Below are 20,906 nucleotides of genomic sequence, written 5' to 3'. Positions count from 1 at the left end.
TCTTTTTGCGGCTTCAGGACGCCAAGTTAGTCTCTTTTTGTAATTTCGAGTCTTTTTGCGGCTTCGGGACTTTGGCAGCTCGGCTCTTTTTGGAACTTCTGCGGTACAGGACTTACGAAGAGGCAGCACGGCTTTTGGCTGCCCCCCTTTAGGCCCGGGCACGGTACAGTTGTACCCTCTGTACCCCCCTAATGGAGTCCCTGAACTGCTGATGGCATTTTACAGCAGCCCACACACACACACGCACAATGTAAGGCTTTTTTTACTTACACACCCTTCAGTTGCACATTATTTATTGATATTGATAAGAATATATTAAAACCGATTATGATCCATGTCCCACTGCTCCACCCATTGTTCCTGGTCCTCCCAGCAGTTGTCCATCCCTTTTTCTCATGCACAAAAGTAGACACAACTAGAAAAGTAGAAATTGGCATATTGGTTCAATTATGCAGCTATTTGCAACTCATAACATAAAAAAGAGTTTCGCAGAACCACTGTTTGCCTTTTTTAAGTGTGTAGTTGGGGTGATCTTTATATGTGACCCCCTAAAGTGGTTTATTTGTATCTGATATTTGTGGAATTCAGCACTGCTTTTTGCATACAGTAGGTATGGTACTTGTTATCCAGAATGCTGATGGGGTTTTCTGGATACAAGATCTTTCCTTAATTTGGAACATCTACTAAAAAAAATAATTTAAACACTAATTAAACACAATAGGTTTGTTTTGCCTCCATCTTAGTTGGGATCAAGTACAAGGCACGGAGAGAAAGGAAATAATAAGAAAAAAATTTGAATTGTTTGATTAAGGGCAGAGACACACCGTCAGATTCGGGGAGATTAGTCACCCAGCTACAAATCTCTTCTTTGTGGCGACTAATCTCCCCGAACTGCCTTCCTGGCAGCTAGAATGTAAATCACCGGTGGGATGGCAATTGGATCGCTTCATTTTCCAAAGTCGCCCGAAGTTTCCTCATGAGGCAACTTCAGATAATGAAGCGCTCTGAGTGCCATCATGCTGGCGATTTCCATTCTGGTCGGCGGGGAGGCAGTTCGGGGAGATTAGTTGCCCCCAGAGAAGAGGAGATATGTCGCCTGGCAACTAAACTCCCTGAATCTGACCATGTGTCTCTGCCTTAAAAAGGAGTCAAGATGGCCTTCCTATAATTCAGAGCTTTCTGGAAAACGGTTTCCGGATAACGGATTAGATACCTGTACTAGTTTTCTTTTAAAGTGGATTTTTATCCACTAAAGCAAAAAAAAAAAAAAAAAGGTAATAATAAGCGACAGCAGTGTCCTCCAATCAGGAAATTCATTTTATTTTCAAATGCAGTTTGTGAATCACAGACTTGCTGCTATTAAAAGGCAAAAATGAGAGTCATGTTTAAACACTTTGGCAGTCTCTGCCCTGGGCTAAGAGTGAAATGTTTTGAGTAAACCAGTTCAATATCACATCAGGTTTAAGACAAATAGTGATCACAGCTTGGACCCATGCTAAGTATACATTTGGCACGAAATATTCTACATGATGCAGATACGTTTCCTACCCGTACAATATGAAGCATGGAGATTGTTCCTCCCACAGGTTATACATAGGTTATACAGGCAAAAAATTTGACTTTCTCCCTTCTATTTGTCTCAGAAGTTAAAAATGTGTGAAATACCAACCACAAGGAGACATATCTCACAAAGAGAAAGTGTTTGGGGGGAATTTAAATAACCCCCCAAAAAGGAGAAATACTTTTTAGATCTAGTCTCTACCAACTATGCCCAAATTTACCAATGCAGTAATTGTGTAATAACGTTTATCTGATCAATGCCAGATAAAGAAGACCAATGCTCCTGTGGGCACCTCCATCTTAATATTCAGAAATTGCTTGTCCATTTTTAAATTAACTTTTAGTATGGTCTACAGAGTGATCATTTGCAATATTTTTTTATTTGTGGTTTTTGTGTTATTTAGCAGCTCTGCAGTTTGCAATTTTAGCAATCTGGTTGCTTGAATTACCCTAGCAACCATGCATTGATTTGAATAAGAGAGTGGAATATAAACTGGATGAGGGTCTGAATAGAAAGAGAAGTATTGTATACCCCCCCATTTTAAAGATGGAAAGAGTCAAAAGAAGAAGGCAATTCAGAAACTATAAAAAATTAAGAATAAAGGCCAACTGAAAAGTTACTAGCATACTAAGGGGCACATTTACCTAGGGTCGAATATCGAGGGTTAATTAACCCTCGATATTCGACCGTCAAAGTGAAATCCATCGACTTTGAATATCGATTGTTCGATTCAAAGTCAAAGGTCGTAGTCGAAGTAGCCCATTCGATGGTCGAAGTAGCCATATTCGACCATTCGAAATTCAAACTATTTTTCCTCTATTCCTTCACTCGAACTAAGTAAATGGGCCCCAAAATGTTAACTTAAAGGTGAACCACCCCTTTAACCATCATGCTGGTCCATTCTGAATTTGCTTCAAATGTACTTTGAGTTTTGGAACAGAAAGCAGAGAATAAGGAAAGAATATTTAGAGAATAGCAGTTATTGTGATTTAAAAGTGTCAGATTTGATAATAAAAGTAGCATTCAACTAAGATGTTAACAGTAATATATATCAATCACAATCTCTCAGTGCTCACCAACAGAGAATGGAAAACACCATTGTCTCCCATTTGTTCGTCACAACTGACCCTTCCACTTTCTTTGGAAATAGAAAACAGCCTGCAAATGGACACACCTAAGTGACTTGAATTTAGAATTTCTGCTGATAACTAATGGCACTATATTGGCATAAAACGAATGGGAGGGTTGAAAAGTCTCTCCTATCCTTTGAAGCTGTGCATTGGCTTCTTTGACATGAGCTCGATCGCCTTATTATTCATTGCATTAGGATCTAGGTAGTGCAGCAGAAGTTTGAGGAGACTTTATTAATGATCTGGTGCACCTAACACACAAAAAAAATGTTGTGTGACTATGCACCAAATGCATCAATCATGCCAACTTCAGCTGCAATTCTGCCAATAGAACAGCCCGTTCTTATTATCAAGATAAGTCTGTATTATTTGAAGGTGGTGGTGTCATTTAGACAAATTTCTATCCTAGGAGAGTGACTGGATCAAACACATTTTTCTTTTGCACACGGTTTCATCAAGAGAAGACCCAAGCCCTGGTAGTCACCGTGGTTTATCCTTTAAATTAAGTGCCTCCAATAAGCCAGGTGAGCTTCCCAAAAACAGATGCATTTCAGGTAGGTGCAACTTGCAAGATCTACAAGATAGTGGATGCTCCAGCGTCTTTGCTGCGTGGATCCTTTATTCCGATGATGAGGTCGTTGCTCCTCCGTGAACCATGAACTAAGCCCAAAATTGGGATCTTCCGTAGGAGATGGCCCTTGGATTCCAGGCCCAGGGTATCATTCTCTGGGAAGTCTCCTGAGGAGCAAAGGATGAAGATATTGTTCGATGGAAGCCATACAGGTGCAGATTTAAGCTGCCTACGTACCGAGTCTGCCTGTGTATGGCTCTCCCCAACTATCTCCCTGATAGCTATGTGGTCGAAAATCATCTAGATACAGTTTCTATTGTGCAGGTTTGAAAATCCAATTGGGCAGGGATCACATTGACAAATTGCTGCAGTTTTTTATAGTCAATTGTGAAATGTGACATGGGGCTAGACATATTGTCAGTTTCCCAGCTGCCCACAGTCATGTGACTTGTGCTCTGATAAATTTTAGTCACTCTTTACTGCTGTACTGCAAGTTGGAATGATATCACCTCCCCCCCTCCCTTTCCGCCCTAAGCAGCCTAACAAAAGAACAATGGGAAGGTAACCAGATAGCAGCTCCCTAACACAAGATAACAGCTGCCTGGTAGATCTAAAAACAATACTCAAAAGTCCCACTGAGACTGATTCAGTTATATTAAAGGGATACTGTCATGGGAAAAAAAATTTTTTTCAAAATGAATCAGTTAATAGTGCTGCTCCAGCAGAATTCTGCACTGAAATCCATTTCTCAAAAGAGCAAACAGATTTTTTTATATTCAATTTTAAAATCTGACATGGGGCTAGACATATTGTCAATTTCCCAGCTGCCCCAAGTCATGTGACTTGTGCTCTGATGAACTTCACTCACTCTTTACTGCTGTACTGCAAGTTAGAGTGATATCAACCCCCTCCCTTTTCCCCCCCAGCAGCCAAACAAAAGAACAATGGGAAGGTAACCAGATAACAGCTCCCTAACACAAGATAACAGCTGCCTGGTAGATCTAAGAACAACACTCAATAGTAAAAACCCATGTCCCACTGAGACACATTCAGTTACATTGAGAAGGAAAAACAGCAGCCTGCCAGAAAGCATTTTCTCCTATTGTGCAGGCACAAGTCACATAACTGGGGGCAGCTGCGAAATTGACAAAATGTCTAGCCCCAGATTTCAAAATTGAATTTAAAAAAATCTGTTTGCTCTTTTGAGAAATGGATTTCAGTGCAGAATTCTGCTGGAGTAGCACTATTAACTGGTGCGTTTTGAAAAAAACATGTTTTCCGATGACAGGATCCCTTTAAGTAGGAAAAACAGTAGCCTGCCAGAAAGCATTTTCTCCTAATGTGCAGGCACAAGTCACATGACTGGAGCAACTGGGAAACTGTCAATATGTCTAGCCCCATGTCAGATTTCAAAATTAAATACAAAAAAATCAGTTTGCTCTTTTGAAAAATGTATTTCAGTACAGAAGTCTGCTGGAGGCTGGAGCAGCACTGTTAACTGATGCATTTTGAAAAAAATATGTTTTCCCATGACAGCATCCCTTTAACATGCTACCGCCTCCAAAGAGAACTGGGCTAATGCTGATAATATCAAACCAAAATGTGCACTTTACCACAAGAAATGGCCTATGGGCTGACTAATCGGACATACTATTGCTATTTCCTCATGCCTTTAAAAAAAAGGGCGATGGTCTTGGAGATCCTACCCCTAAAAAGCTATAACAGGGGAAATCTACTGGCTACTTACCATCCACTTCCAGAAGACTGGTCTGCAGGTCAGGGTGCAGCCTCCCATTGGACACGCTGTCGCTCAGGTTCTTGTTAAAAGACAGGACATTAAGCAGGACCTGGGCCAGATGATAAAAAGAGTGACAGTTGTATCAGTATGAACATAGGACAATATAGAGTCATTGAGAAGCACAGCTGCAACTATGTAGCTGTTACATGTAAAATATAAAACAGTTACATAAATGGCTCCATCATATATTAGGACTGACATGGAGATGGCACTATAGGCTGTAAGATCTATAGGCTACTAACAGCAAGTGGCACCTATCGGCTACTAACAGTGAAACCTACAGGCTAATGCCAGCAAGTAACCATGTTAGGCTAATGATTGCCATGGCAGTAATTAGTGTCACAAGGTGAGGAATTTAGGAAATATTGACAAGAGTTCCATGGAAGGCCTTTTACATTCTGATTTTATAGTTTCAAAACACAAATAACATCTCTAACTGCATCATCAATGTCCAAAAACAGAGAATTCTTCCACCTTAAAATAATTGTAGCCAACGTACCTGAGTAATACCCGTCAAAGCACGATCCCCATTTGATCCACCAAGAGAGAGGTAGGTCCCACACAGACCATGAGCTGGGCGTACCACCGTGGGAAGTAGGAAGGACAGAGGCCTTTTCCCTGGTTCAACTGTGTTACTCTACAGAAACATTAGATTAGACAACAATGACAAAGTACAATTTCTTCCCTAGTTATGTGTAATTCTTTTTTTTTTTAATCCTGTACGCTGTATAGGTTCACATGGGATAATGTGCTTTAACTGGTTCACCAATCAGGTTTTCTAAAAGAAACTAGTGTTTCCTATAGGTCAAACAACATAAAATGACCATCTGTATAAGACTCCCTGAGAATAATAACTTATGATGATACCTTTTACTGACCATTCATACTGAATTAAGAGATTATAGACAACTAAGGATTAGCAACATAATAGGAAGAAAAAAGGGTCTTACAGGACTGGGAAATGAGGTTCTGTTGCTTCTGTTGCTCCAGAAGAAATCAAGGATTTGGCTGTTAAGCAGGATGCCAGAGGATGTCATAATTCCACTGCCAAAAGGGCGATTCAGAGAACTGAATAGAAAGCAGAAGTAATGTTTGTTATAAAACTGATGCAATAGAACACATACATGCTGTCGACCAATGTGTAATTGCTGTATTTCTCTCTCTAGGATCAGAAGCTGCCATATTTATAACTATCTGCTTCAAATCAGAGATCTAACAACTGGAAAGCAAAGCAAAGAAACACAGCGAGAGTTTGGGTATGTGCCACAGCCATTTGTGAGTGAGCTAAATAATTGGTTTACATTAAATAGTCACAAAATTAAAGGGCAAGGAAGCCTAAAATCACTGGGGCCAATTTACTAGTCAGTAAAACCATAACATCCAGTGTGCCTCTGCCATATTAGACAAACCATTATGTGAAGACTTCTAAAATTGCTCAGATATCTCTCTAATGGCCCAGTTGGGTTTGTTTTTTAAAAAAAGAAAGCATAATACAGACAGTCATGGCTTTTCCCCATTACGCAATAAAAAAGTACTGGCAAAGCTGGTGTACCCACCTCACCACAGCTACAATGAAATCATCTGGTCCAACCACTAAGGCCTGGCTGGAAGCAGATCCGGATTCCAGGTTATAGAAGGGCATGTAATGTTCTGTGGGGGCAGCATGGGAATCATTGATGCGCTGCCGGAGGAAATTGATCTCAGACTCTCTGAGAGAGGACAATTTAAGATGTTATTCAGAATTTTCAAGATATTTCCCACTCCAGGGATTCCCAGTCAGTGGTCCTTTAACTGTTGTTCAGCTACAACTTCCACCAATGCAGGGCTGGAACTAGGAGTAGACAGAGTAGACAGAGTAGACAAGTGCCTAGGGCACCTTCTCTGCCTCATTACTCTATCCCGGTCCAGCGCGTGCGTCCTTCTTGACGTGCATGCGTTGGGATGGTCTTGCCCGGCACTGAGGGGATGTGACCACTAAGGGTGTCAAATTGGGCACAAATAATTTGATCTTTCATCGGAGATGAAAAGGGTATTTTGCATTGTGATATGCTGATCTTGTAAAATATGGTACCAGGTTCTCAAAGTAGTAGCTCCAGCTATTTTCTGGAGATGAAAGGCATTAAAATGATGCTGGTAGTTGTAGCTCAACAGCTGAAGGCTGGGCCCCTAGATTTCTAACTCTGGATGTAAACTCTGGATGTAAACACTCACCTCAGCATCTCCTTCACAAAGCCGGGCATTGAGGGGTCATGCGTGGGGTCCCCCAGAGTGCTAGCTGTGGCAAGGGCAATTTTGAGGGTCTGTACATATCAGAAACAGGGAGAAATAACCTTTTGCTCTCATACATATCCAAAGTTAGTAGTTCTATGACACAAAATGCAAATACAGCATTCCTGCTTACATTATTATAAAACTAGTTCAGTACTGTGTGTTTTTATACTGTGTTTGAGGGCTGAGAGCATATTTGTGACTGCCCACCTCCCCAACTCCATAGCTATTCCTACCCTAGAGGCTACTTCCCTTATGTCACCTCAGCTATCCAGTGAAGGGCACTTGCGCGGGGAGTCTGCTTCGTCAGATTTGCCCCGTCTAGGATGTTAAGGGCCGTTATCAGGGCAAGTCCCGCGTTTGGAGCTGGTGGTACAAACACAAGGTGGCCTGTTGGTTTAAACAACAATAAATTACCTTCCAGAATGTGATACATATTAATCATGTGACAAACTTGCCAACCGATGCTTCTTGTAAACCCTTTCAGTCATATGATACATGAAAACAGTAAATATGTTACTGACTAATATTAGGCCATAGTCTTTACCTCAGTACACTACCTAAGCCCAATGGTAAATTAGCAGTTTCAGTTTAGTTGATACCTTGGTAAACGGTCTGCATGGGTTTCTCTACTAGAACACTGTAGTTGCTGAAATCCTCTTCTGCCATGACTCCCCCATATGCATTTACCTGCAGACACAACATCATTACATTAGATGGATGCAGAAATACAGCATATATCTTGAAGTCTTTAAAATAGCCTATGTAATGTAGGAATCAGATGCTGTAATTGGCTCTAATACAAGTATGGTTATCCGGAAACTCGTTATCCAGAAAGCTCTGAATTTTGGCAAGGCGTCTCCCATAGACTCCATTAAATTCAAATGATCCAAATGTTTAAAAATAATTTCCTTATTCTCTGTAATAATAAAACAGTACACTTTACTGGATCCAAACTAAGAAATATTTAATTGTTATTGAAAGCAAAACAAGCCTGTTGGGTTTATTATATTAACATGATTTTCTAGTAGACTTCAGGTATGAAGACCCAAGAGTCAGGCAGGTTTGGACCAAAGAATGAGCCCCCACTTCAGGTGCTGCACACAATTGCCCACCAGAGTGCACAGAACTGGTCATCTGTGTGATGTGACTGGGCTCCCAATAGCTTATAACCTTATTGCTGGAACAGTGATTATGGAGTCCACCTCTCCCTCAGCTGAGAGGACACATCAGATTTACTTCTTCATGTCCTTTCACAATCTTGGGCAGAGAAGGTCAGGTTTGAGAAAAGACCGTTTAGGGTGGGTTAGAAAATTTCAGACCAGTGCAACACTACTCTCACAATCCTCAGTTCTCACAATTAGTCTAAATCTTAGCAACCACTAAAAACCATTAACATGTTTTTTTTTAGTTTAGATCAATCAATATATAATAAGGCTTGTGCAGAGGCCAGCGGCCATTCTTCACTTGCCCCACACAGCGTGCAAAGTGCAAATAATTTAAATTATTTGGGCATGTTGGGCAGCACAATTGAAAAATACTCTTTTATATTCCAAATAGCTACTGTAGTGTATAAAGAAAAATAAAGCATTTGGGAGAAAAGTAACAGTGCATACACTGAAATAAGAAAATAATGAAAGACCGGACATTTTGTCCCACCCACCTCTGAAACCATTTCCTGTGTCAGGTTGCTGCTATAGAAAGCTTCTACCCCTTCTTTTGCTACAGCATACAATATGGCTGCTAAGTCAGGTCTCCTAATGAATGTTTCAGCCATAAGTGGTTTGTCGTCTGGTAAGAAAGTCTCCAAGAAGGCATTTGAGAAAGTCTGGCCCCTTGACTCGTTTATTGCTTTGGCTGAAAAAAGTCCATGAACAAGTTAATACTTTTTTCATTCTCAAACTCCATAAATTGAAGGTGAAACTGTACAGTTAACTGTTTTTTTAACATCTATCCCCATCGCACATAACAGCCCACCACGCTATCTTAATATTCAGATTTTGGCATTCAATAGGCAACAAAACATGTATCTAGGGGTTTTCATAGGTGCGGAGCTTTAATATGCCATCCTTCTACTCCAATATCAGAGGCTTGCTTGACTGACTAATTCGATTGTACCATTACACAGTATCACAGAACTACTTAGCAGAACATTAATAAAACATGTACCTAGGGGATTTCAAATGCATTTATCCACAAATCACACGCCTACCCATCTGACCAATAAAATTGCATATATATATATATATATATATATATATATATATATATATATATATATATGGAGAACTGCCCAGCAGTGCATAGCTAGAGGTGTATTTCAATGCAGCACTTCCCCAGGAACAACACCTCTGACTTCACACACCCCCCCCAAATTGGTTCAGGTGCTGTATAGTCTGTGTGCCAATCTCATGCAACAGAGCTCCACCACCAGATTTAGCCAAGTGTCCTGAACAGGTAGGATGAATTTCTTTTTTAATATAGGCATCTGAGGACTATCTCCCTTGGTGCCTATATATTAATGTGGCCCTGAACAAAACTAGGGGTTTTCAAGGGTGTTAAACTTTATGTGGTCCATTTGCCATCAAACCCGATAGGATGACCAGTCTAAGACTGGTGGTGCCAGTTTTGCCTCATGGCCTGTGAGGCTGTAGTTAAAAAAGAAGGGGGCTTGATCAATGCACATTCCCTGGTCCCCTGTCTCACAAGCAATCTAGAATCTATGCAAGTGTATGTATTTACAAAAACAGAGTTTATTAGTTACAAAATCATAAAATTGGTAAACCACCATACTACCTCAAGGTAAACCCCATATAGTGGTCCCTAACTATTTACCCCTGTCATAATATTGAAGGCTGGCACCTTCCAAACTCTTTACCTCTGGTCATAGTATTCAAAGGCTGGCACTTCCCTGCATAGTAGCATGTCTCCTTACATGGACATTGGTTTCAGTCAGAGGGTTTAATCCTCCCCTGCCATTAGCTTTTAAAAGAGAGAAATTGGCTTAATCCTCCCCCGATTGTGGCTTTTAAGAGAGAGAGACTGCCCAGACCAACACCCGTTTTTTAAAAAAGCCTAGACAACCATTTAAAGGGACTGGTGTGGGGGTGCTACAATGGAAGCTTGGCCTGCAGCATAACTGCTTGACTTCTGGCAGAATAACTCTGCTACAATAAAAAATGCAGTCTCTCTCTCTCTTAAAAGCTGCAAGCGGGGAGGATTAAGCCAGTGGAACCAAAGCTGTGGTCCAGGCAATTTCTCTCTTTTAGAAGCTAATGGCAGGGAGGACTAAGCCCTCCGGCTGAAACCAATGCCCATGTCAGGAGACTTATCCCAAGAAATGCTACTATGCAGGGAAGTACCAGCCATTAAATACTATGACCAGAGGTAAATAGTTAGGGACCACCATATGGGTATGGTGGCTTACCAATTTTATGATCATAACTTCGCAACTAATAACCCCTGTTTTTGTAAATACATGCACTTGCATAGATACTAGATTGCTTGTGAGACAGGGGACCAGGGAATGTGCATTGATCAATCCCCCTCTTTTTCTCTAAGTTTGTAGTTAATGGCAAGATCAGTAGCACCTCCATTGTATTTATATATATTTATACTTAGCTTTGGAGTGCTCCCACACCCCCCCCCCCCTTTTTTTTTTTGCAGGCTGTAGTTAAGCCACTGGAAAAAAGATTGCTTTTCTGTCATTTTAAAGTTGGAATAAAATTTTCTCAGGCAACGCTGGGTGCCTCAGCTATTCTGTCCCTAAAGAACAGAAAGCTCAATTATTATCCTTACCCAAATCGTGGGTCACGTTGAAACCCCCGTGTGCCACTTCAGCTGCCATAGAAATGACTTCTTGCCAGGAAAGTCTGGGAGAGAAGGATTAATAAGAATCAGTTATGGATTTATCTGCTATGAGCAGTCAGTGGGGCTCATTTATCAACACTGGGCAAATTTGCCCATGGGCAGTTACCTATAGCAACCAATCGGTGGTTAGATTTTTAAAGCCAGCTGCAAGTAGAATAATGAATGCAGCAATTTGATTGGTTGCCATGGGTTACTGCCCATGGGCAAATTTGCCCAGTGTTGATAAATGTAATAGATACATGTTACTGTCCAATGTACTCACTTCCCATACATCTCATGAGCTTTAGAAAAACCTTTCAACATTCCAGGAACTCCAACCAAAATCCCAGGCTGCAAGAGTAGATATAAAAGCATAAGATTCGACTTGCCAGACCAAATGTTTCCCAGTGAGGTGAACCCCAAGATACTGTACATATGCAACAGATCCTTACCCTCTCCTTCCAATAGCGTCTCACCAGCTCTTCATGGATAGCGAAAGGAGCTGTCTCTCGGAAATCAATCACGTTTGATACGTTATTTCTGATGTCATGAATAAGCATCACTCCCCCTCTGTTATCAACAGAATGAGGTACCATTGTAAATTATTATATTCATAACAAGTACTCAACTCTAATATATTGTGGCGGCAAACCAAGACATGTTTATACACTATTTAACAGGAAACAGAACAGAATAGTTTGCTTTCTTTCTGAAGGTCTGCTGAACTGCAAATTCTGGGATCTCCACACAGCCAGCCCTGAAGAAAATACCTCAGATAATAACATTGTCTGTACTCACCCTCCAATACCGGACGTGTGAGGATTAACAATTCCAAGACAAAGGGCAGTAACTATGGCGGCATCCACAGAGCTGCCCCTTTTCTCTAATACATCTATGCCCAGAGCAGTACACCTGGAAGCATCACTCACCACTGCCCCTTGGTGGAAGATCTGTAAGAAGAAGACACCAATATATATGTATGTAGATAAATGTATGTTTTATGTTGGCAGAATGCCCAAAAGTCAGGCAGCTGATGAAAACTAGAATGAGTATTGATAAATTACTATCTCTGGCATTTAGAAGTTAAACAAGCAATTAACTCCCCATCTAGCACAACTTACACTTGCCAGGTGATTATAAACTGTATACTACCTATGATAATTATTATTATAATATCAATACCATTGTAGCTTTTTGACCTGCACATCTCAGTTTATGGTTATATAATGTCTCGGTGACTTCTAATTTACAGTAGGGGGTACATTATCCCTTATAATACACGAGTGATACTCAGAGTTTCCTGTATAACTCAGCCTGCAGCCTTGTGCCTTTATATGGTCACAGAACCCCCTCAGTGACTTCCAATATCCTTATAATACATGAGTGATACTCAAGAGTTCCCTGTATACCTCTAAGTCTGCAGCCTTGTGCCTTTATATGGTTACAGAACTCTAAATGAGTTCCCTGTATGTGTGTAGCCTTCTGACTTTATGTGGTCACAGAACTCTGCATTAACCTCTAATATCCTTATAATTTACAGTAGAAGGTATCCCTACTGATCCCTTACAATACTTGAGTGATACCAGAATTCCCAGTACATAATACACGAGTGATACTCAGAGTTCCCTGTATAACTCAGCCTGTAGCCTTGTGCCTTTATATGGTCACAGAACTGCTCATTGACTTCTAATATCCTTATAATTTACAATAGGGTGTACATTATCCCTTATAATACATAAGTGATACTCAGAGTTCCTGTATAAATCTAAGTCTGCAGTGTTGTGCCTTTATATGGTCACAGAACTCCGTTATAATACATATAACTCTAAATGACATATTTATTGTATCCATAAATAACTATAAGCATTAACATGACAAATGAAGACTTTAAAGACCCTTTCAGCCCCCTTACATGTGCTCTCACCTGTGGATCCCCAAAATAGATCTGCATGACAAGAGCTATGGTAACCCCAATAGCAAAAGTCACGCAGGCAGTAATGATAACTGTAAGACTATCCTGTCTACAACTGCAGTCTGAGGTGAAAGGGTCCTTGACGGTCTCTCGGAGGGGTGATGCATCCTGGCTCCCCATTTCAGAGGAGGAAGAAGGAAGCCTCTGTAGACGAGCTGATTTCAGGAAGGCATCCGGGTCTAGTACAGAAGAAGTGGAAAGTAGCTTAGTATAAACTTCCAATGCACGATGATGCTAAAAATCACTTTGATATAGAATAGTTGTTAATCCACCTATAACTGGGTGACAAAAAATTCTAGACCATAAGAGGATGGTGGCTTTTGTAATCCAGCAGCAGCTGAAGAGTCACAGATCAGGTGTTACAAGTCTAATCGTTTTCTCCCATAGTTCAAATTATAATTTTTAAGAACTTGTTTCCCAGTGTGCGGCATTCAGAGGATCTGGAGCACAATCCTGCAAGCAAAGCCCCTAATCCATTACCAATACACCAATGAACACAAGTCTCCAATTCATTGCAGGTTATAGCCAGCCTGGGCATATCACATTTTCCCAGTCACAGGTGCTTCAGTACATAGATCACTTTGTCTGTCAGATTAAAACTGAAAGACTTATATCCAAAGACTAACAATGGAGAACAGGGGAGAATTAGATTTCCATTTTCTACTATCTGTGCCAAAAATCTGATTTTAATCCACAATGATCAGCCTGCTGTATTAGTCACAGGTGAAAATCCCGTATTATATTCAAAGTGTTTGGTACAGTGTGTATCTAGATTATACATAGACCAATGGTATACATTATCCCTTATAATACATGAGTGATACTCAGAGTACCCTGTAAAACTCAGCCTGCAGCCTTGTGCCTTTATATGATCACATAACTCCTCAGTAATTTCTCATGTCTTTATAATTTACAGTAGGTGGTACATATCCCTTATAATACATGAGTGATACAGATAATTCCCTTTATAACAGTAATATGTTATATTTTACAAGGCTATAAAGAGGATTTACTCATACTATAGATATCACATTCCTTGAGTAATACAAAAATTCCAATGAAATACTTTTTTTTACCAATATAATTATGATGAGACAAAATTGTGCTGCCCGCAATGATATATGTTTAGATATAGGGAGGTATATGGAGTGACAGTGACATGGGAATATAATGAAAGTGTGGGAACTACTATGTAGGATGGAGTAATACACTGGTGCTTATAACATGTATTGGTACTTAGGCGAAAGTACACTTTACCACCCAAGATAGATTTTATCCCACTGGTACCCAGGAGGAGGGGATATCCCTGGTTCCTGGCATGGAAGGATACACTGGTACCTTGGATTTAAAAAACTCAGCTACTCACACTAGCTAGAGATGCACTCTTGTACCTCTACTGGGTGTATCTGTACCAAGAAATACAGTGTTAGCAAGCATGGCCAGATCTACTAACACTCATAAGAGAGGGATTTAGTGGTAATAAGGGATTACACTGGTAGACATGCACCAGTATCAAACGTGGTAAAATAATCTGGTACTCAGGATGGTGGCAGATAACAGTACACAGAACAGGATTTATTGTAATTTGCGATGAGGGCATTGCACTGGTTTTTACGATGGCACAAATCATTGGAATTAGAATTAAGGGCAGAAGTATGCACCTAGGGACAGACAAAGGAATGACAGACATTTAACAAAAACAGAACAATACAGATTGATCCAGGAGAGAGGATATACTGGTATTTGGGTTACACTGATACTCAGGATATACTTATAAACATAGGAAATAATGATGGGGGATGCACTGGTACTTAGGGTGAATGGATGGTGTGGCTCTCTGGATGTTATTAAATACTTGATCAGATGAACTTGTTCACAGGATCACAGCCTGGAGCAATTCCCACGATGGAGTGATTTGTTGGTACTAATGATAGATACATTACAATTCTGGCTAGAATGATACATTGGTACTCAGCAATACAATGATGCACAGGAAATCACTACAGAGGGATGCACTGGTACACAGGATTGTACACAGGATTGAGGAATCAGTTGGTGCTTATGATGAATGCATCAGTACCCAGGATGGAGGACAGCACCAGTATCAGGGATTATGGCACCTTAAATGGAATGATGCATGCACTGATACTCAAGAATAAGTGATGCAGTGGTACCCTGAATGGAGAAATGTACTCTTATGTTGTTAACAAGGAAGAAGTTGATGTATTGGTATTGAGGATGGACAGATGCTTTGGTATCCAGGATGGAGGGGCACACTGGTATCCAGGTGCACTGGCAATCAGGATAGAGGGAAACACTGGTACTTTTCAGTGATGGAGGTAATGCACTGGTAACCTGGATATATTGATGTCTTGGTACTTGAGAGGATGAAGGCATGCCTTGCTACACCAAAAAAATGGAGGGACCCACTGGTACTCAAGAAGATGTAATGATACTACTACATCAGATGGATGATAGGACTGATTGGTACCCACGACTGGGATATACCAGTATCTCAGTGCAGAAAAGGATGAAGTAGTACCCAGGATGAAATAATGCACTGGTCCTTAGGACGGCATGGAGTTGTGGCAACCAGGGAATAGAAGAATGTACTGGTGCCCAGGATGAAGCTATATACAGCAGTTGTCAGTACTCAAGATAGGAGGATGAAGGCATATAAAGCGGTTGCCAGGAAAGGAGGATGCAGGGATATACAGTGGTACCAAGGATGGAAAGATGCAGGGATATACAGTGATACCCAGGAAAGGAGGGTGGAGGTATATACAGTGGTACCCAGGATGGGAAGATGCAGGGATATACAGTGGTACCCAGGATGTGAGGGTGGAGGGATATACAGTGGTACCCAGGATGGGAAGAAGCAGGGATATACAGTGGTATCCAGGAAAGGAGGGTGGAGGGATATACAGTGGTACCCAGGATGGGAGGATGTGAGGGTGGAGGGATACAATAGGATGCAGGGTTGCACTGGTACCCAGAGATCATACAAATAATACTGCGTGTGATTTACATGCCCAGTCGGACATGTATCCCAGGCCAAGCCATTCCTCCTCCGCACACACATGCAGGTTTACTAACGGAGGGTTACCCGAGTCATGCTCCCCCAGGAATGTATCCTCCTCTCCGGCCCGTGGCCCCGGCTCTCCCCCGGTCTCCTCCTCAGGAAGGCGGGGGAAACTGGTAATGCTCATATAATCCACGGGAGAATAGGAGCCCAACGAGCGCCCCGAACCCTGCTCCGCCATCTCTCCGTGCTGTGGCGTCACCAACACGGTTTGGGGGCTGAACATAGAGATCACGGGGGCGTGGCTTGGATCCCAGCCCAGGAGTTGCCCAGGGTGGGAATGGGGATGACATCAACCAACAGACAGGTGGGATTTAGGGCAGGATGGCTAGAGTGTATATAGTACAATGACGTCACTGGCCTGGACATTATATATAGATGCATATACTGTACAATGTGTGGGAACCCTTTAGTAAGCTACTGCCATGTATCTATTAATAATGATGTAAAAAAGAAAAGTACAGAAACAATATTGCAAAGAGCTGACATCATCTTACCCACAGCATGTTGTTTATTTGCTGTCATTAAGTAGGCTGCTTATAAGCACAGGTACAAGGGGCAGACCTGTAATTGGTGGGGATCCTAAGTCAGGGGAACCAGTTGTAGGGGGGAGTGTGGGGAATATATATATATATATATATATATATATATATATATATATATATATATATATATATATATATATATATATATATATATATATACTAGAAATTGTATTTCAATAGGATAATAGTCTCTGGGAAGGGAGTGTGGCTGTGGGATAGCAGGTATAGTAGGGAGAGATGGTGCCTATAGTAACAGTGGGATAATAGCCTCTGGGAAGGGAGTGTGACTGTGGGATAGCAGGTATAGTAGGGAGAGATGGTGCCTATAGTAACAGTGGGATAATAGTCTCTGGGAAGGGACTGTGACTGTGGGATAGCAGGTATAGTAGGGAGAGATGGTGCCTAAAGTAACAGTGGGATAATAGTCTCTGGGAAGGGTATTGGGGGTAAAAGTTAATGTTCAATCTGGACTTGATTTTCCCTTTAATCTGATTCACCAAGTGCCCCAGAAACTTAAGTAGCCCATCAGATTCTGTGATGTAATTCACATGATAATTATTTAATATGTCATTTCCTAACCCGACCTGTTAGTTTGGAAATGGTATTGTTTGCTCAGAAACAACAACAAAAATAGGTTAGAAATTCAGAAAAACAGACTCAAAATAAACCTTTTAACCTTTTAGGTGCTGTCCTTCCCCAAAGTTCATGTTATTGGGAAAACAAAATGCAACGTAACTGTTTAGAGCAAGGAGAGGAGTTACTAACTCTCTAGCCACAGGGGTTATCAGCTATTTTTACTCATACAGACTGAGACTCCAGATTGTTGGTAAATAGAAATTTTGATTTGATTTTGTACACAGTTATAACTGGCACTGTGTAAATATTTCTCCATTATGTGAATGGAACATGCATGGGCAAATTTACTAAAGGGCGAAGTGACTAACGCTGGCGAAAATTCGCCAGCGTAGAGTCATTTCGGGACTTCACGATTTACTAATGGGCACTGGTGTAAATTCACTAGCGAAGGAGATAGACTGTATCACTACTTCGCACTCTAACGCCAGGCGAATTTTCGCTCTGGCGAATGGACATAACTACATAAATTCACTAAGATTTTAATGAACGTTACCTCTTGCGCCAGACTTGCCTTCGCCACCTCAGAGCAGGCGAAGTGCAATAGAGTAGATAGGGCTTCCTCAAAAAAAAAGTCCCAAAAAACGCTGGCGACTTTTCCGTTTTTCAGGGTGATAGGCTGCAAAAGATCGTAATTTTTTTTTTAGGCTTCCCGGCTTTCCTCCTACATTTCCTAACATATGGCACATAAACTATACACTGAGCACATGTGTAGGGCAATATAACAACTCTATTTTCTTTTATTAAGGTTCCCTGATCTTGTGTAGTGCAATGTATTTGCTGCAACATATACGTCCATTGAAATTTAACTTCCCGCTGTATGCAAATTAGCCAACGCTAGCGCAACTTCGCTTTGCTTGCCGAATTAACGCTAGCAAAACTTGCCATTGTTCGGGCCCTGGACGTAAATTAGAATTTTAGTGAATTAGCGTTGTCCTGGCGAATTTTCGCCTGGCGAAGTGTGGCGATGTGAGCGAAGGCGGCGCTGGCGAATTTCTGCAGGTTAGTGAATTTGCCCCATGGGCTTTGTAACCAGTCATGCAGACTTGCAAAACACATATAATTGGTGCATGTGTGTATGCAGACACATCACTGCTGTGTGTAATGAGTGTGTTTGTACACACAGCACTGCTCGCGGGCATATTTGTGTATAATAACCACACAACACTGATGGCTGGCAAGTGTTAATACAAACCTGTGTATATCCTACACTGTTTGTGTAATTCATGGTTAGACGCAATACTTTACTGTTTATCCGTGCTGACCAGATGATCCGCTATTTAGAATATTAATTACACGCTCATTTGTTGAAGTCATTAGTGGAGCCTTTTGCCAAACTGATACAAGCAGCAGATGCATGATTTAGGACATGACAGCTGTACAGGGTTATAAATCTAGAGGAGCACTGGGCAAGCTGCTGTTAAGTGTAGATGAGCCATGCCAGCTGGGGAACAGATCACCCTGAGATCAGTTAGGAGCACAGGAGGAGAAGGTGTGTTTCTGTTTTGGGGTCCCCATCCCTGAGTTTGGAGGGATGAGTATTAAGAATGTCTCTGCACAGAGGCAGATCTTGGTAGGACTCTCAGAAGCATAATTGTGTTCTTTTTGGATTATTACGCAGCATTCTTCTCCATGTTTTTGTATTTTCAGGGTGGGAGCCAGGCCCGGACTGATAACCTGCCTATTCGGGCAAATGCCCGAGGGGCCGCTCTGTCCTGTGTTTAAATGGGCTGCTTGATGCAGCACTGCAATCATTAAACACTGCGCCCGTTTTTCAAAGCTGCAGGCATTTTATTTTTTTGGACTGCCCTGCTGCTCAGACTGAGGGGGAAGCACAGGGCCGGCAGACCACTCACCACTAGGACCCAGGAGCAGCTTTTCCTTCCTGCACACTGTTACAGAAGTTTGCCCCGATCGTCTTCCATCTGAGGCCCGCCTCCTGCTGGTGATCTTCCTTTCAGTCCAAATTATAGTCCTAGGTTTGGTTGTGTTCACAATCCCCTGCCGGCTCTCACTTGTATCCCTCAAGTCCACAAAATAATACCTAAAAAAGAAGCCAGCGCCACAGGCACCGGGCAAAACAAACAAATATATAGTGAATAAAGTACCCCCTCTTGTAAAATATAAGGATATTATAAGTTACCGAGGAGTTTCATGACCCTATAAAAACACGAGGCCGAAGGCCGAGTGTTTTTATACAGGTCATGGAACTCCGACCGTATGTCCGTTTCTAGGGAAGGGGAGTGGTGTGCATTTGTTCATGGCTTGCATCTGAAAGGGGTCACAAATAAAAGCGGGGAAAAGTAAATCAACGCTCTTGCCACCACACCCCGTCCGCCTTTAGGTGGGACATCATTCGGGAGCTGCAATATCTGGAGGCGGTGTAGGAGACGGCCAGTACTGGGCGAAACACGGTGACGGCCGGAACCGGGGGACATCGAGCCGACGGAGATTCTCTCTTGGGATTCCCTGGACCACCCTCACGGAGATTCTCTCTTGGGATTCCCTGGACCACCCTCACGTTCTAAAGGATACGCGCTGGGACAACAAAGATTTTTTACGCCTATTTGAACCATATGTTTGTGAGTATCCACCTATAAGGCCCACGAGGCAAGAAGCAACCCCTCTTCCCTAAAAGGCTATATATAATTGTGGTGGTGGATAAGAAGGGGTTACACATAGCACGGTGAAGCTACAATAAAACCTGTGCACAGAAATAAGGGGGTGATCTTCCTTTGTCAGGGGAGAGCAAACGAGCGCCAGAAAAGCAGAACAGCCAAAGAGCTGCAGGCACCATCACATTGATCTGACCTGCCCACTGTTCCACTGTCTATTTAACTCTGGGCTCTGGAAAAACTGGGTAAGTTAGTGGCTGGTTTATGGTTTTACCTATTGTATGTATATGACATGTTTGTGTGAAAAAAATAAAAAACACTTTGGAAAAAAAAAAGTTTGTGGCTGACTGCTTTCCAGATTCCCCCTCTGCCCTCAACCCCCCCCCCACACCTAAACTGTATGCAGGGAGAATAGTGGTTAGAACTATAGCATTTTTACTCAAACTACTGTATCTGCCAGTGTTAATTTACTCTTCCACTTTCCCCAAGCACTGCCTTTCTGTATGTGTGTATATATATATATATATATATATATATATATATATATATATATATATATATATATATATATATATATATATAGACAAATACAAGATTCCTCTGCACTCAACCCATTATCAATATATTTAAGACAGAGACATTTTGTGCATACTGCTACTGAAAAATGCCTTACCCTTTAAACAAAACAGGGATTGTTTGTCCATATATTGCAATATATTTAAGCTGGCCAACTACGTCAAAGTCATCCCATATCTGGCCAGTCCTATGCTCAATTTTCATCTGATTCATTAAGAATTCTATGGTTTAATTATACATTTTATAAAAGGGACGAATACATTTTACCTGCAACTTACTAGCTGCTTTCAAAGTAAAACTCCCAAA

The 20,906-nt window shown here is 41.4% G+C and overlaps 1 protein-coding gene across 1 annotated transcript; it reads right to left on the bottom strand.

Annotated features, from left to right (window-relative positions):
- Positions 1 to 2,884: 2,884 nt before the first annotated feature.
- On the bottom strand, positions 2,885 to 16,471 carry ggt7.L (gamma-glutamyltransferase 7 L homeolog). Its single transcript, XM_018235206.2, has 15 exons — positions 16,256 to 16,471; positions 13,102 to 13,328; positions 11,976 to 12,127; positions 11,630 to 11,747; positions 11,461 to 11,528; positions 11,127 to 11,200; positions 8,992 to 9,185; positions 7,931 to 8,018; positions 7,591 to 7,718; positions 7,272 to 7,360; positions 6,617 to 6,769; positions 6,011 to 6,128; positions 5,560 to 5,697; positions 5,010 to 5,109; positions 2,885 to 3,429 (listed from the first exon to the last, which is right to left on the bottom strand). The coding sequence occupies exons 1-15, from the start codon at positions 16,455 to 16,457 to the stop codon at positions 3,266 to 3,268; spliced, it is 2,013 nt and encodes a 670-aa protein (XP_018090695.1). The 5' UTR covers positions 16,458 to 16,471; the 3' UTR covers positions 2,885 to 3,265.
- Between the last annotated feature and the right edge of the window lie 4,435 nt (positions 16,472 to 20,906).

The sequence above is a fragment of the Xenopus laevis genome, chromosome 9_10L, assembly GCF_017654675.1.
Source record: "Xenopus laevis strain J_2021 chromosome 9_10L, Xenopus_laevis_v10.1, whole genome shotgun sequence".
Classification (NCBI taxonomy): Eukaryota; Metazoa; Chordata; class Amphibia; order Anura; family Pipidae; genus Xenopus; species Xenopus laevis.
The sequence above is the reverse complement of the archived record's forward strand: the minus strand, read 5'-3'. Positions and strand labels throughout refer to the sequence as shown.

Bases quoted from the DNA above. Each gene is read 5' to 3' on its own strand.
- ggt7.L (XM_018235206.2), bottom strand. From the start codon at position 16,457: ATGTTCAGCCCCCAAACCGTGTTGGTGACGCCACAGCACGGAGAGATG. The intron at 13,329-16,255 runs GTAACCCTCCGT...CTTCTGTACTAG, and splicing joins CCTGGGGGAGCATGACTCGG to ACCCGGATGCCTTCCTGAAA. The intron at 11,748-11,975 runs GTGAGTACAGAC...TGTTGATAACAG, and splicing joins CACACGTCCGGTATTGGAGG to AGGGGGAGTGATGCTTATTC.